The sequence below is a fragment of the Gossypium raimondii genome, chromosome 3 (assembly GCF_025698545.1).
Source record: "Gossypium raimondii isolate GPD5lz chromosome 3, ASM2569854v1, whole genome shotgun sequence".
In the NCBI taxonomy this organism is placed as follows: Eukaryota; Viridiplantae; Streptophyta; class Magnoliopsida; order Malvales; family Malvaceae; genus Gossypium; species Gossypium raimondii.
The window spans coordinates 2,763,830-2,778,922 of NC_068567.1; the positions used below are offsets into that span (position 1 = coordinate 2,763,830).

The 15,093-nt window shown below is 32.7% G+C and overlaps 2 protein-coding genes across 3 annotated transcripts; one reads left to right on the plus strand and one right to left on the minus strand.

Moving 5' to 3' along the window:
• The first annotated feature begins 2,068 nt into the window (after nucleotides 1-2,068).
• On the plus strand, nucleotides 2,069-7,752 carry LOC105796518 (O-fucosyltransferase 1). Its single transcript, XM_012626253.2, has 10 exons — nucleotides 2,069-2,214; nucleotides 2,298-2,454; nucleotides 3,505-3,583; nucleotides 3,685-3,755; nucleotides 3,902-3,990; nucleotides 4,099-4,222; nucleotides 4,331-4,614; nucleotides 5,114-5,243; nucleotides 5,355-6,057; nucleotides 7,382-7,752. The coding sequence occupies exons 1-9, from the start codon at nucleotides 2,207-2,209 to the stop codon at nucleotides 5,970-5,972; spliced, it is 1,560 nt and encodes a 519-aa protein (XP_012481707.1). The 5' UTR covers nucleotides 2,069-2,206; the 3' UTR covers nucleotides 5,973-6,057; nucleotides 7,382-7,752.
• A 458-nt stretch (nucleotides 7,753-8,210) lies between these two features.
• LOC105796520 (uncharacterized) lies at nucleotides 8,211-13,566 on the minus strand. Of its 2 annotated transcripts, none has more exons than XM_052627936.1 (9): nucleotides 13,099-13,566; nucleotides 12,930-13,022; nucleotides 12,698-12,802; nucleotides 12,152-12,304; nucleotides 11,078-11,176; nucleotides 10,835-10,963; nucleotides 9,268-9,453; nucleotides 9,064-9,180; nucleotides 8,211-8,633 (listed from the first exon to the last, which is right to left on the minus strand). In XM_052627936.1, exons 1-9 carry the CDS (start codon nucleotides 13,429-13,431, stop codon nucleotides 8,469-8,471), a joined length of 1,380 nt encoding a protein of 459 aa, XP_052483896.1. In that variant the 5' UTR covers nucleotides 13,432-13,566; the 3' UTR covers nucleotides 8,211-8,468. The 2 variants fall into 2 exon arrangements, with proteins under 2 accessions (XP_052483896.1, XP_012481709.1); XM_012626255.2 differs by having other exon boundaries at nucleotides 9,268-9,447; nucleotides 13,099-13,565.
• Between the last annotated feature and the right edge of the window lie 1,527 nt (nucleotides 13,567-15,093).

Here is a 15,093-nt window from a genome sequence, read left to right on the forward strand (position 1 = left end):
GAGCAAATTAATCCATATAAAAAGTGCAAATTGACCCTTCCATGTTGTTAAGTAATGATTTGGCTTTTTCAATTTTTTTTTTTTAACATAAGTGCCTTGGAATTAAATGGTGAGCACGATAAGATAAAAGTACCATGAAGACATTTGTATTATTCTATTAAAAATTTTATTCATTTCTACTATTAAATGTTGATGTGGCTAACGGAAGAACTAAATACTAACACATGACATGGCATGTGTACCTCATGCTAACGTGATAATATTTTTAAAAATTAAAAAAATCCTTAAAAAATAAATATTTTTTATAATTATTTAAAAACACCTTCAAGATGAAGTGAGACAGATGGTTGTCCTAATTCATTTCATCCTGGATATGGTCTTTCAAATAAATTATAGAAACATAAAAGAATTATTTAAAATTTATTAAGAATCTTTTTAGAATTAATAAAATTATAAAGAAAGTCCAAAATAATATTGAACAAATGGTTATAATCATTTTTAAATATTTGCTGACGTGACATTGTGACAAAATCTACCACATCAGTATAAGACACATGTGGCAAACCACGCATAAGTGTTTAGTTGCTCTATCAATCACGTCATCACTTAAAAGTATAAATAGATAGTTTTTCTAGCAAAAGGATATATTTACTCTTTGTATAAAGCACAATGATTAATTTACGTATTTTTTAAGTAGGGACAAAATTCAATCCGACTTTTATTACAAATGTCTCCATCGTTCTTTTACTTAGCCTACTCATATCTTTTAATCCCACATCACTTACACAAAAAAAACTTAAAAAATCTAAATCATCACTTAACGCATATATAGATAGAATTTTTAACGAAAATACTAATTTACACTTTTTCTAACATACAAAAGTTAATTTATCAATTTACTAAGTAAATTAACAAAATGCAATTTACCCTAATATAAGGTTCTCTACTATACTTTTTAGCAAATTATTCCCTGTTTTTTAATATATTACTTTGATAATCATCATTTTAGGAGGTGGCTTGAGAATATTTTCATTTATGTTGTATAGAGAGTAAGGAATAGTAGGTCATTCGTTAAATAAAAAATGGAGCCTTCACAACTGAAGACACAAGTCAAGAAGGCCATATCTACCATATATGTATGGCATAGTGGTTGCATGACTGCATGTTCACTTGTGACACCTGCCTACTTTAGATAATAAAATATATATTAAACAAAAATAACAAGTAAATGTCGCTAGTAAAGGTAACCAACCGATTTATCAGATTTTTAAGGTATTTATTACTTTTTATTTTTAAATATTATAAATTTTTAACAAAAACCTAAATTGATTTGTATTTATAATTCAAATAATTTTTTTTAACAATTTCATCATAGGTTTTGATCGTATCTGCTCTTTTAAATACAATACCTAGAATTTTTTATAGCCCCTCATTTTCGCATAAATAAGAAGGTAATGCACTACTCGAACCTAAGTTTTATTGTATTGGCAACAATGTCCCTACCAATTGAACTAAAACTCAATTGACTAATTCAAATACTTTTTAAAAATTAATAAGATATTAAGTCATTTTACATTGATATTTATACATTTTTATAGGTAAATTACAATTCATTTCAAGGAAGAATAAAAAACTTTTTAATAAATTAGCCAATCAGGGAGAAACCGGGGGCTGGGCTCTAGCTCCCCTAAAAAAAAATTTATTTAGGCCCTTTGAATTTTTTAAAATTTTAATTTAGTAAAGGTAAAATTATACTTTACCTCCCCTAAAATAATAAAAATTTGATTTAATCCTTAAAAAATTATAAAGATAGAAACTATTAAAATGATAAAATTGTACTTTTATTATCGTAAAAATTACAATTTAATTTCAACCTCCTAAATAAATTTTCTGGCTTCGCCCCTATAGCCAATCTGAATCTATATTATCCTCAGCACCACTTATCTAGTGACAAGTGTTACATATAAAGTGCCCGTATTGAATTTGAAGGTTACGGGTAAAAATCCGACCCGGCCCATTAAACGAAGGCCTATTAAATAAAGTGTCACATTTACCCAACAACCGCCAAATTACCATCCTTACCTTCTCCAAAACTACACTCAAAATGCACTGCGACTACTAAAATCCCATCCAAAATAGCATTCAACATAGTATCTAAAACCTTCAGATCTGGAGGAAACACTGTTCTCTTTTTCCATTCCTAGTTATGCGGAGGTAAATTTAACTATTTCTTTCGTTTTCCATTGAGCCAAACAGGCATATTGTTGAACATTCCTTTTTTTTTATTTCTTTTGTAGGCCGGGGCTACATAGGCAGCATGGGAAGCAAGGAGGAGGATCGAAGGGAATTTACGCTAAGCTAACGGTTGTTGTTGTGGTGCTTTTGATCTGCACGTTCTCGGTTTTATTTTTGGCTACGATTAGTGGAAATCGCGGATCTCTCGAGCCTTCTGAGGTTAGTAGTAGTGTTTAGAGTGTGATCTGTTTTGATTTTTGGATTGTGGATTTTGATGTTTGTTTTTATTTTTTGAGAAAAATGCTAGGCGAAAGATCAGAGAGTTTGAACTTGCAATGATGTCTGTGGTTCAGTTTGGAAATTTAATGAGTTAAAATGGAGTAAATTTAAGCTTCTTGTTCTTGTTTCTTTGATTTTGATATGTTGCTTAGTGATTGTTTGTAGCTTTAATTCCTCTGTTTGATTAGAAAGTGTATTGAGTTTGTTTTTGGATTGTTAAAACTTAAAGATAGATATGCTATTAAAATGAATTGTTTGATTTAATTGGCAGCTAGGTTTACCGGATGAATGAGTATAAAGTAATGCTAATGTCATATTCAATGCTAAAAAGATGGTAGAAAGCCTGGTACTTATGATGTTTGACAGTTTGACCGGCGGTTTTAATATTTAGATAATGTCTCAGTTTTTTCTTTTGAAACCCACCCCTTCTATTTAATTATTTACGGTCCCAGTGAAGAACATAAATTTATTAGAGTGCTGGGACCTAAATATAAAGAGAGGGTTTTCTATTATGTAATGCATTGAATAGATGCTATAGGAGATTCTCTTGGATGCTGTCTGTGAAAACCTTCATTTGGCCGGTAGTGGATAGTCTCTTGTAGGCTTTTGTAATCTGCATATAATTCTTGCATTGACCTATTTATTACATGAAATTTGTCAAAGTAAAAATGCTTTATCTATTGCTTTACTCTGGTGTTATGCTAATTGCAAGGATGAGAGTATCATTTGTCAGTTTTCTGAAACTGAAGTTGTTTTTATGCATGGTTACTCTAACCAGATTTATTGATAGGCTTTTGTTACCAATTTAGGGTGCTCTGTACTCGGATAATGGTGCATGAGACTGGTTGTTGTATTAATTTGAACTCTCTGCATGTGTAAGCTAAGCCAGTGATTAGGATATATTCTCATCCTTTCTAACTTTTACTGGTTCAGCAGCAGTATTGATCAGTTGACCCTTTGATCCTTATTTCATCTGATATATTTATTCAGATTAATGTCGAAGAGCTTTGGGAAAGTGCCAAGTCCGGTGGCTGGAGGCCATCATCTGCTCCACGATCTGATTGGCCCCGTAACTGCTCAAAACATTCTCGGAAGAAAAACAAATCTATTTGAATTGGTTTTTGCTAAAGATGCAAGTTTCTTAGAATTCTAATTGTTATATTCTGGCAGCTCCTCCAAAGGAAACTAATGGTTATCTTCGAGTTCGTTGCAATGGCGGTCTGAATCAGCAACGCAGTGCGGTTCGTCTTAAATTTGTCCAAAAACTCTAATCTGATGAATTGTTATGTTAAATTTTTCCAAGTTTAAACTATAATTAGATTTTGGTGATACTGCTTCAACGGTGTGCCTCAATAAAATAGTAATTTTATCACTTTTGATGTTTTAGATCTGTAATGCGGTTCTTGCTGCACGAATCATGAATGCCACACTTGTACTGCCTGAGCTGGATGCAAACTCTTTTTGGCATGACGACAGGTAATCTTGTCAATCTTTCAATTTATTTGAAATTAGATGGCCACTTGTCTTTGTTCCTTGTGGATCTTCTGCAAATTTAATGTACTGATACCATCTTTATTTCTCCAGTGGCTTCCAAGGTATCTATGATGTTGAGCATTTTATCCAGACATTGAAGTATGATGTACGAATTGTGGAAAGCATACCTGAAATTCACAAGAATGGCAAAACCAAGAAGATAAAAGCGCATCAGGTGAAATATTGATAGCTTTAATGGTATTAATCATGCAGATAATTTTATCTTCAAAGTTGTTGAATTTTTTTGCTTTTTCTGATCTTCCTTCTTTCTCACTTTGTTTAGATTCGCCCCCCTAGGGATGCTCCTATAAGTTGGTATACAACAGTTGCTCTCAAGAAAATGAAGGAACACGGTGCTATTTATCTAACTCCCTTTTCACATCGCCTTGCCGAAGAAATCGACAATGCTGAGTATCAACGTTTGAGGTGTAGAGTTAATTATCATGCTTTAAGGTTCAAGCCAAATATTATGAGGTTGAGTGAGTCAATAGTTGATAAACTCCGTGCACAAGGTCATTTCATGTCGATACATCTTCGTTTTGAGATGGATATGCTTGCATTTGCCGGGTATGTTATTTCCCTTATCTTAGTGTATTTTTTTTATTACTTCATTATAGCTGCCATAGGTTGAGGGCAATGATCATAATTTTTTTCTCGGGATTTGTGCTTATCTTTACACATTAGATAAAATATAATGTAAGAGGTCTTTTGACATGAGGCGGAAAGGGTAGTACAGGCATGCATGCACCTGTTGTTCAAACATATAAAATGATTATTATTCCTGCACACTGTCTGGTCGAAATAACAACATAAACATGCACTTTGCTAGAGTTATTTTTCATTATTTTTTGATCCTCAATGACTTGGATTAGAATCCAATCTGTTAATTTTTTCTGTGACTTATTTTCCAATACAGCCATCTTTACCATTTACATGTATAAACCCCAAATTAATTGTGAAAGTCATACTTGCAAATGATTATTGACAAAAACGCATAGGTTGACATAAGAAATCTCTTGATATACATAATGAACTTGATTGGCTGATGGGGTTGAATGTTTTATAGGTGCTTTGATATATTTAGCCCAGAAGAGCAAAGTATATTGAAGAAGTATAGAAAGGAAAATTTTGCAGAGAAAAGACTTGTTTATAATGAAAGAAGGGCCATTGGCAAATGCCCTCTAACTCCAGAGGAGGTAATCTATCTTCTTAATCATTCCTTCAATGATTTCCCTCTCTCGACTTATTATACACAGAGTGGCAATAGAGAGATGATGCTTATACATAAATGAATGTTTGAACTGCAGGTTGGTCTTGTCTTGCGTGCTGTGGGATTTGACAACTCTACACGGATATACTTAGCCGCTGGTGAACTATTTGGTGGAGAACGTTTTATGAAACCGTTTCGGGATCTTTTCCCTTGCCTTGAGAATCACAGTTCTGTGGACTCTTCAGAGGAACTAGTTGCAAACACACGGGGTTTGTTAGGCTCGGCTGTTGATTACATGGTCTGTCTTCTTTCAGACATTTTTATGCCAACGTATGATGGACCGAGCAACTTTGCCAACAACCTACTTGGTCACCGTCTCTATTATGGCTTTCGAACTACAATAAGACCGGACAGAAAAGGTCTTGCTCCAATATTCATTGATCGAGAGAATGGACAGACTGCTGGTTTTGAACAAGCAGTTAGGCGTGTCATGCTCAAAACGAATTTCGGTGGGCCTCACAAGCGGGTGCCACCGGAATCATTTTATACCAATTCTTGGCCGGAATGCTTCTGTCAAATGTCACCTAGCAATCCTGCAGACAAATGCCCTCCGGATAATGTTTTGGAAATTTTAGAAAGCCAGTTAGAGAACGAAGTGAATAGAGACCTAGAAGCCTCGATGGAAACAAATTCAACACGTAGAACGGAAATATGAGAATTTTGCGTTGAATTATTCTGTGACATACATCTTAGAAACTAGAGAAAGGAAGTGATTTATCTGGCCATGTTGAATTTTTGAGGTAAGCTTCATGACTGATATCTCCTTAATGCACCATTGTAGTACTTTTCAGTTTGCAAGTTAATCTGTCAATATAGATGGTTGGGTTAGTTTTGATTGAGGTCAATTTGGATCTCATCAATTAGGATTTTAAAATTTTTAGTTATTTTGAGTCAAGTATGTTTAACTTTGGGTTATTTGGATTTGGTTAGTGTCAATTCAAATATGAATTCAGATTCTTGATTTTTTTTTAGGGAGAATGTAATTTTGGCTCTTTAACTTGGCGAATAGGTCCTCATTGACCCCTTAACTTTTTTTGATTCACTTTAACCCCTAAACTTGAAAATTGTTATTCATTTAAGCCCATTTTGTTAATGATCGTGAAAAAAATGGGGATAATGTAATTTTTGGCCCCTGAACTAGGCAAGTAGGTCCACATTGGCCTCTGAACTTGAGACCTAGTTCGCTTTAGTACCTGTATTTTTTTTTTTATTCACCTTGGCACTTAAACTTGACAACTAAGTCCATTTTGATCCTTAAACTTGAAAAATCTAAAAGTTTGAAGATGTGACACTCTGAGATTGTGCCATATCGTCACTTGAAAAATAAAAAAAATAGATAATGATGTCATACAATCTCAAGATGTCATATTCAATGTTTTAATAATTGAATCAACGGTTGAACAGGTAAGATCATCAATTCTTGATTCAACCAGTTCAACCTTGGGGCTAACAATAATTAATTAAAAATTCATAAAAATTTAAAAAGTGAAGTAAAATTGGTTTTATTCTTTTTAGAATTTTATGAAATTATAATTAATTATTTAATTATTATTGGTCCGGCGGTTGAACAGTCGAATTGATTGAATCGAGAACTGGTGGTGTAACTTGTTCAACCATTGGTTTAGTTATTAAAGTATTGAATATGACACTTTAAAATTGTACTACATCATCTAAAAAATATTTATTTTTCAAACCCGAGAGTACCACATCAACGAACATTTAAAATTTTCTAGTTCAAGGATCAAAATGGATTTAGTTATCAAGTTCAAGGGCTAATGTGGACTTATTTGCCAAGTTCAAGGGTCAAAAGTTATATTATTCCCATTTTTTTTCATGGTCATTAACAGTATGGGATCGGTATTGATTGATAGAATCAGTTTTAATGATCTTTTAATTTTTATTAATTTGAATCACTCAGACCAATGATTGTACTGATTCTACCTAAAAGGATTGGTTTTAGCACATTATATAGTGAGAAGAGAATGCTAAAAATTGATAGAATAGCTAATAATTATTTTTCTGAATATTTGGTTGGAGATGCTGAGAGATCATTGGGTTCTGCAGGCTATTTTACTCGCAATGTGGACTACACTGACAGGTCATGGGAGCAAATTAGTTGGAGTTTGTAATTGAGGAGGTAATTACTATATTCGAGTTACTGTTTTACGACTGAACTTTACCACTTTAGTTTTCCACCAAAAAGAAGAGTTATTGTGTTGTGTGATATCTGATTGACCTAAAATATCTTCAGAATTACGATTGTGCTTCTTAAATATGTATTGAGTTTGTATATCACCCACATATATGCTATCTTAAATTTTTAATGGATGGTCTATTCTATTGCAAATGAAAAGAACAAAAAGCAAACTATATTGGACTATGTTATGACAAGGAATTGACTTCAATACTATTTGAGGTATTTAGAGTTAAATCTATTAGATATTGGCTTTATATTTTAATTTGCTATTTTTAATTTTTGTATTTTTTTAAATTATCCTGATTATTATTAAAATTATTATTTTTAAAGTTAATATCACATTAACTTGTTTCTTATATTATTCACAAAAAAATCAAATTAAGGATTAAAATTACATGACTTATGGATTGGTTAGAGACGTGCTAAATTTTGATTTAGTGAATTTAATTATTCATTAATTGTTTTTGTTTGAAATTTTGACATTTGAGAACTGCACGAACTAGATACATGTCTTTATTTATTTTATGCTACATGGAAATAAGTACGAAAATATAATTCCCTGTGCACAATCGAAATAGAAATTTTCCAATCAACATCAAAAATTTAATGCCAAATCTGAAAATTTTGCAAGCACAAGTACTTTGTTTACCAATGATAAAAGCAATGTTTAAAAAAAAAAATACTACACTGCAAAAATGAATCAATCCACCATAAAAACAAAACACTACATAACTTCAACACAACAATTCTAATGAAACACAAACAGAGAGAAAATGTTCTCCCTGCCTGCATGTTAGCTGTTACTCCCAACCAATTTACACCCACCAATTTACATTACAAGCACTGAATGCTTTTTTCTCTCTCTCTCAAATAAAAGAACAAATGGGGTTTGAGGGGAGGGGGACGGACTAATGACGAAAACACGACACAAATACGTGGTTACTAAAAGCTTTTTTACCCTATGGCTTGTGTGCGCAACTTGTTCGCAACGTACAGCAAATGGCTGATATTTGCTGACGGATAGTGCTGGAGTAGCTTAAGGTTTGAAGTAAAATCCCCGGCTAACAGCCGCCTACGGATGAGAATCAACATCGCACAGCATACCCGAAGCAATGTCTCCTGCAAATACATCCATGTTTGGTTCAGTTTGGTGTTTGAATAAATTCAAATACAATCTAAAAACAGCAAAAATCAAGTGTTATTGAAAAAATATTAAAAAAAAGCACCTAAATTTTATCACTCCTATACTTTTTTTTACACCTAAATAAATCTGGGGTGAAGCCAAAAAGTTTTTCTCGATGCCAGAATTTTTTTTGGTCAATGCAATTTTATCATTTGTATTTAACTTATAACTTTATAGCTTCTAAAGGGACCAAACTATAATTTCACCATTTCCGGGGAGTGGCACCGCCCCCTAATCACAAATCTCCTCCCTTGATTTCCCAAAAAAAATTAAATAATAGTAAAATTTGGAACATTTAATCCAGCAAGCTAACAAGCTTCGAGCAATGTTCTAGAGATAAGAGTGAGGTAAAATTTTCAATCATACCAGAGGACCTTCAGGGTCACTAAGAAGCGTGTCCCATATGTGAAGACTATCTGCAAAATTGAACTCCTGTGTCAAAAGCAGAGTGATCCACCTAAATGCGTAGAACTGGGGGTTGACCTGTGATATTTTTACATAACGGTTAGCATTTAAGCCGAAAAAATTACCATCCGCTAAAGATGTTTAAAATTTGCAATGATATCTTACTTTAGTTGTGACCTCTAGATGACGCCAAAGCTCTTCATCATGTTCCTTCAAAAGTTGTGACAACCTAGTAATTGTGGAGCGAATTCCCACATTGCTGTTGTCAAGTTGCTGGCAGAAATGATCTCGGAATCCACTCAATAACTCAACAAAACAAAAGAATGTGTCGGCTTCAGCATTAGCCTGCAACTTAAATATGGAAAATGAAGAAGAAAATACACCAAAACTCTGATCATAAATCATAATAACAAAGAAAATAATCCATGTTATTTTCACAAAGGTACTTTGTAATTGGTCTACGGCTATCTGTTGGTGTATATACTCCATAAGTTTTGGTGCAAATAAAAAATTCAGACACAGGTAAGTTGATAACAATAATGATTGAAGAGCTTCACCATATTTCGTTTTCCAAAAACTGAAATCTATTCGGAAGTTTTGTTCGTTACAACTTTTTGGGTTCCTTGGGGCAAGAAAAGAGACAGTTGATGCAATGGAGTCGCAAACAGAAACAAGAAAGAAATTATCAAGCTATGTTTGTAAGAGCCTTGGTGGATCAAGGAAATGTAGGTGTTAAAACTGAAAAAAAGAGGAAGATTCATTTTACATTGGTTAAATTCTGTTATTTGTCCCTGTACTTGGCAAAAGCTAGAATTTAATCCCTATACTTCTATATGGTCATTTTTAGTCCCTGTACTTCCCAAATTTTAAAATTTCAATCCTCACCAAACAATAATCGTTAAATTCATTAAGTAAAGTTCTGCTATTTCCAAAATCTGATGCACCACACATATTATCATGTGTAATGTCATGTCAGCTTATTATTTCCACATATTACTCACTAAAAATCCAGTTAATAGATTAACAACAGTCATTTTATGTTACGACTGAAATTTCAAATTTTGAAAAGTATAGGGACTTAGAATGATCCAGTTGGAGAAAATAGACTAAATCTAGAACTGTATGAATAGTACTAGTAATTGAATTTAACCAAATGGATTTTACCGCTACTGTTTGGGTCAAGACTAAAATTTTAAAATTTGAAAAGTACAGGGACTAAATTTGACCCTCCAAAAAGTACAGAGATTGAAAATGATCAAATAAAATTATAGGGACTAAATCCAACCCTTTCGCAAAGTACAGAGACTAATAGCAGAATTTAACCTTTTACATTAAGGACACAAAACAAGTAGGCTTAGTAAATGCTGAGTTGTGAGGATTACTCATTGCACAATGAAAGGTTCATTTTCTTTCAGTCTTTTATTCATCAAAATATTTCCTTGTTTATATCCATTTCTGAAACTTCCATATTCAATACATGAATATCAAAACTATGACTGTTCTTTTGCATGTCCTTTTTTTTTCAAAAATGGATTGGCACCCATAATAAAGCAGACAAACAAGAGGAGAAATGGCAATGATACCATAGAGACACTGAATTATTCTTTACAATTTAATAGATTAGTCTATTTAGATAATGTTTACTAAAACAGAAAACATTGTTAAAGAAAAACACAAGCATGTTAGAGATTTGATGTAAAAGAATTGCACAGGGAATATAACGAGACCTTACCGCCATTTCCACATCAGGGTCATTTTTGAATACATAAAATAGAGGTGCCAAGATTTCATTCATCCCTTGAACATATCTTATACCCGGATTTAACTTGGCAAATACGATTAATATGTTTCTCATTGCATCCTGAATAAGCAAGAGACATATAAGTCGGAAATGGTTTCGATTTACATCCGTGCTAAAGTAAAAAAACAGTGGAACAATCACATTAAAGAGAAAAAAAAGAAGGAAGATGCTTACCTGATTAAATTTTGCAAGCTGCGAATCCCCAGAGAAGAAGTGCATGTCTGGATGAGTGCGCATCACATCTCGGTCAATCTGTTCTATGATTTCCGAGTCCTACAAATAACACCACCCCCAGAACAAAAAAAAAAAAAAAAAACCCGGAAAAAGCATGAGATCAATAAAAATTACATTCACAGATTCTATTAACTGAAAATGAGAACTCCATTACATTGCGGTCATGTATAAACTAGTATAAGAACATGGAAATAATATGCAGTTCATATATGCTCAACCAAGCATTGATAGAAAACGATTTGCTTGAGCTGCAAGTTAGATGCTGTTGTCATTCCTACTATATTGGTAAACAACAATAAGAATAAAAATACCAAACCCCAACCTCTAATAATGATACAGATGCTCAACCAAGCATTGATAGAAAACGATTTGCTTGAGCTGCAAGTTAGATGCTGTTGTCATTCCTACTATTTTGGTAAACAACAATAAGAATAAAAATACCAAACCCCAACCTCTAATAATGATACAGAAAGCCAATAACAAAGAGACCAATATTCTTAGTAAATTAAAGCTAAAGGTACCCGACAGATTTAAAGCCAATATCCTAAAGGTCGCATGTTGCGGAAACTGACTCAGAATAGCTAGCATAAAGACTCCTGGACTGGCTCATGTGTTAAAACTTAATTAATGCAAACTAGACTGATAGATTTTCAAATGCAACACGTGACAGAGTGAGAATTATTTTTATTTGCAGAGAATTCAGAGTCCCACTTTGCAAGATATTACTGAATCATTTTCATAACAGTGGCATTTTAATTAACTGTAATACCCCTTAATTGTTTTTTAGCTTCTGAATGTATAATTGCCATCTATCAGTCAAATTATTCTTTCCCCAATGTCAAGCAAGCCCTAGAAGTCAGGCTCTGATGTAAAGAAATGAACTAATTTGATGGGAAGTTGTGAACCAAGTGTTTACAATGTCATATTTCATGCATTCAACATTAAAAGTTTAAAAACACATGAGATGAAGTATGGCTTAAAAAAACTTGTTTTCAATCAAGCCTAAGAAGGTACCTGGAAGAATTGATTCCAGACACTGCTTTTCCCAAGGCTCAAAGGATGCTCTCCATGAGTTATTTGTGATCTTGATAGCAGACCCCTGCCTTCAGGTTTTGATTCATCATTGTCACAACCCACAGACTTCTCCAACCTCCTTGTGATTTCTGACTGACTAGCCACAGAAACATTCAGAAACCCAAAACTCTTACAGAAAAAAGGAAGAGAAATGCAACAACCACACAAGATAACAGTACTTTTCAGGATGATAATGCAAGAAACTAGAGAACTTAAAGAAATAAAAAATACTCAAGTGAAATCATTCTATTATTAGGAGAAAAAAAAAATACAGCCAAATTAGTTTTCTGCTAATATCAGTTTTCTTTCATTCCTTATCCACTTAATGCAATATAAATGCTGTTGGAAATTGGAATTTTACATTAGAATTAATCAAAGCAACTAACTATATCATACTTACTAGCACAGCCACATAATGAAGGTCATAGTAGCATACACGGTTATATACACGATTTTATCATTAAAAAGGTAAAGAAAATGACTTACAGGATTCATCAAGAGCTCTTCTTTAAAATGCCTGTACTGAGACCTTTTCTTAGCTAATTCAGAAGACCACTGCGAACGATCAGGTGGTAAATACCCTAACAACAACTGCCACAACAACCAAACAACTCCCATTGAACTATTAATCCAAAAAATAACCATATTTTCCTAGGAATTTCCGCAATTTTCAAATTTCTCAGCAAACAAACAGCAAAAAGGGAAAGGGAAAGAATACCTTCCAGACAGTAGATCTGATTCCTGCACCATCAGGAATCCCCTGCGACGCAATCCTCCGTAATTCCCACATATTTATCACCTTCTTAGATAACTGAAAAAAATAGAAATTAGAACCAAAAGGAAGGACAAGGAGAAAATCAGTAAGCAAAGCAGAATAAGTGAAAAACCTCGGCCAAGAGCTGAGCCTGGCGAGAGATATCATCGGGAGAAACGCCAGAAGAGTCGCCGTTTTGATCATTACCACCGCTATTGTTGTTACTATTTTTATTAACTGGATCTCTGATTTCGAGTTTCGGAGAAGTAGGAGTGGACTGAGGTTTCGAGGCTGCAGCGGGAGGAGGCACTGTAGCCGGAGGCTGAAGAGTTGGCTCGGAAACGGTGGCGGAAGAGGTGGTGGTTGTGGTGGTGGGAGAAGGGGAATAGCGGTGGAGACCATCGTCCGCCGGAGTTGTAGACCAGAGAGAACTGTTGAGCCAATCAGGTACTCGCTTCCTCACCATTTCAAGATTGGAATGGAGATTTGATCTTTCAAAGAAATAAACGAATAGATTAATCAAAATTTGAGAAATTTGTAATAAACAGGTTGTGAAAATCGGGTGTTTAAAGTCGAAGAACGTTCGAGGGTTTGATTTCGGAATGGGTAAACTACACCGTCCCTAAACTTTATTTAAAATTAGATTTCCATCACTCAACTTTCAAAAATTACATAATAATCACTAACATTAACAAATTTACATTTTTTTCACTTAGCTGATATCTTCAGTTAAAAAATAACATTGCACCTTAATTTTAAGGTTTAATAACTAATTTAGTCCCTAAGCTATAATTAAAAATTAATCTCATATTTTGAAAATTTTCTTAAAAAGTGCGAAAAATTTTAAAAGTCTTACAAATAAATAAAAATTCATATAGAAAATCAATTACAAAAAATAAAGATAGTTAAAAGATAAAAATAAAACAAAATAAAATTTTAAATAAATTGAGTTATCAGTAACTTTTAAATATTTTTATATTATATATATATATATATATATAAATATAGCTCAATTATATACATATAAATTTTAAATTAATTAAGTTGAATAATTTAGTAACTGATTGTTTTTTTATTTTTAAAATGTAATTATAAAAATAATTAAGATAAAATATTAAAATTAATTAAAATATTAAAATTATTATTAATTGATACAGGTCATTGAATCAATATGTATTAGTACAAAATTCGAAATTGGTTGAAAAAATCAAAACACATAAAAAATTTGACCAGAATAAAATTTAATTTATTTGACACTGCTTTAAGTTCAGAATGATATGTGCCAACCAATACGATCGATATAAAGCTGGTATCCACTACTGTGATTTTAATCCTAAAAGAAAAACAAACTTAACAAAGAGTTAATCCTAAATAAAATTGAACTGATAAAAAACAAATCAATAGTATTTAAATCCGATCAAAATTCGTAAAAACACGCATTAAGTTTGAACTTAAGTCCTCCTCTTAGAAGTGAAATATATCTTAACAAACACCTAACGGCCAATACTTAATTTTAATAATTTATAAACTTGAAATAACTTAACTTTAAAATATAGTCTAAAACTCAAAAGCAAAGTTGGATCAAGAATCAATCGATAATTTGGTCCAAAGTAAAACAAAAAAGAGATTAACCCACGAATTGATTTAAACTAGTTGAACCGAGATAGAAAAAACAGATTGAACCATCGGTGGAACATGATTTTATAATATTTTAATAATTTATTTAAATAAAATCGGATTCACAAGTGGAATCGACATTGGTAACTTGACCAATTTACCATAAAATCTTTGGTCGAAACAATACTTTTGGTTGAGAGTATGAAACTCGGACCTTCCATCAACATTTACGTAGTAAATAGAGTCATTACTCACAAACATTAGATACAGCTAGACAAGATACCTTTGAGATATCCAAGCCATAAGAAAGATCCATTAACAAGACACTGAGATTAGCTGTTGCTTTTTGAAAAGATGAGGTTGGTTTTATGTGTTTGAAGGCATACATGAACATGAAACATGGACCCATGTTTCTTTACATTGTTGTTCTTGACAATACAAACTTTTTGGTCACCATGTTTTATATTATTACATTGTTTTTGTGAAGAAAGGTGGGACACTTGATTAAGCT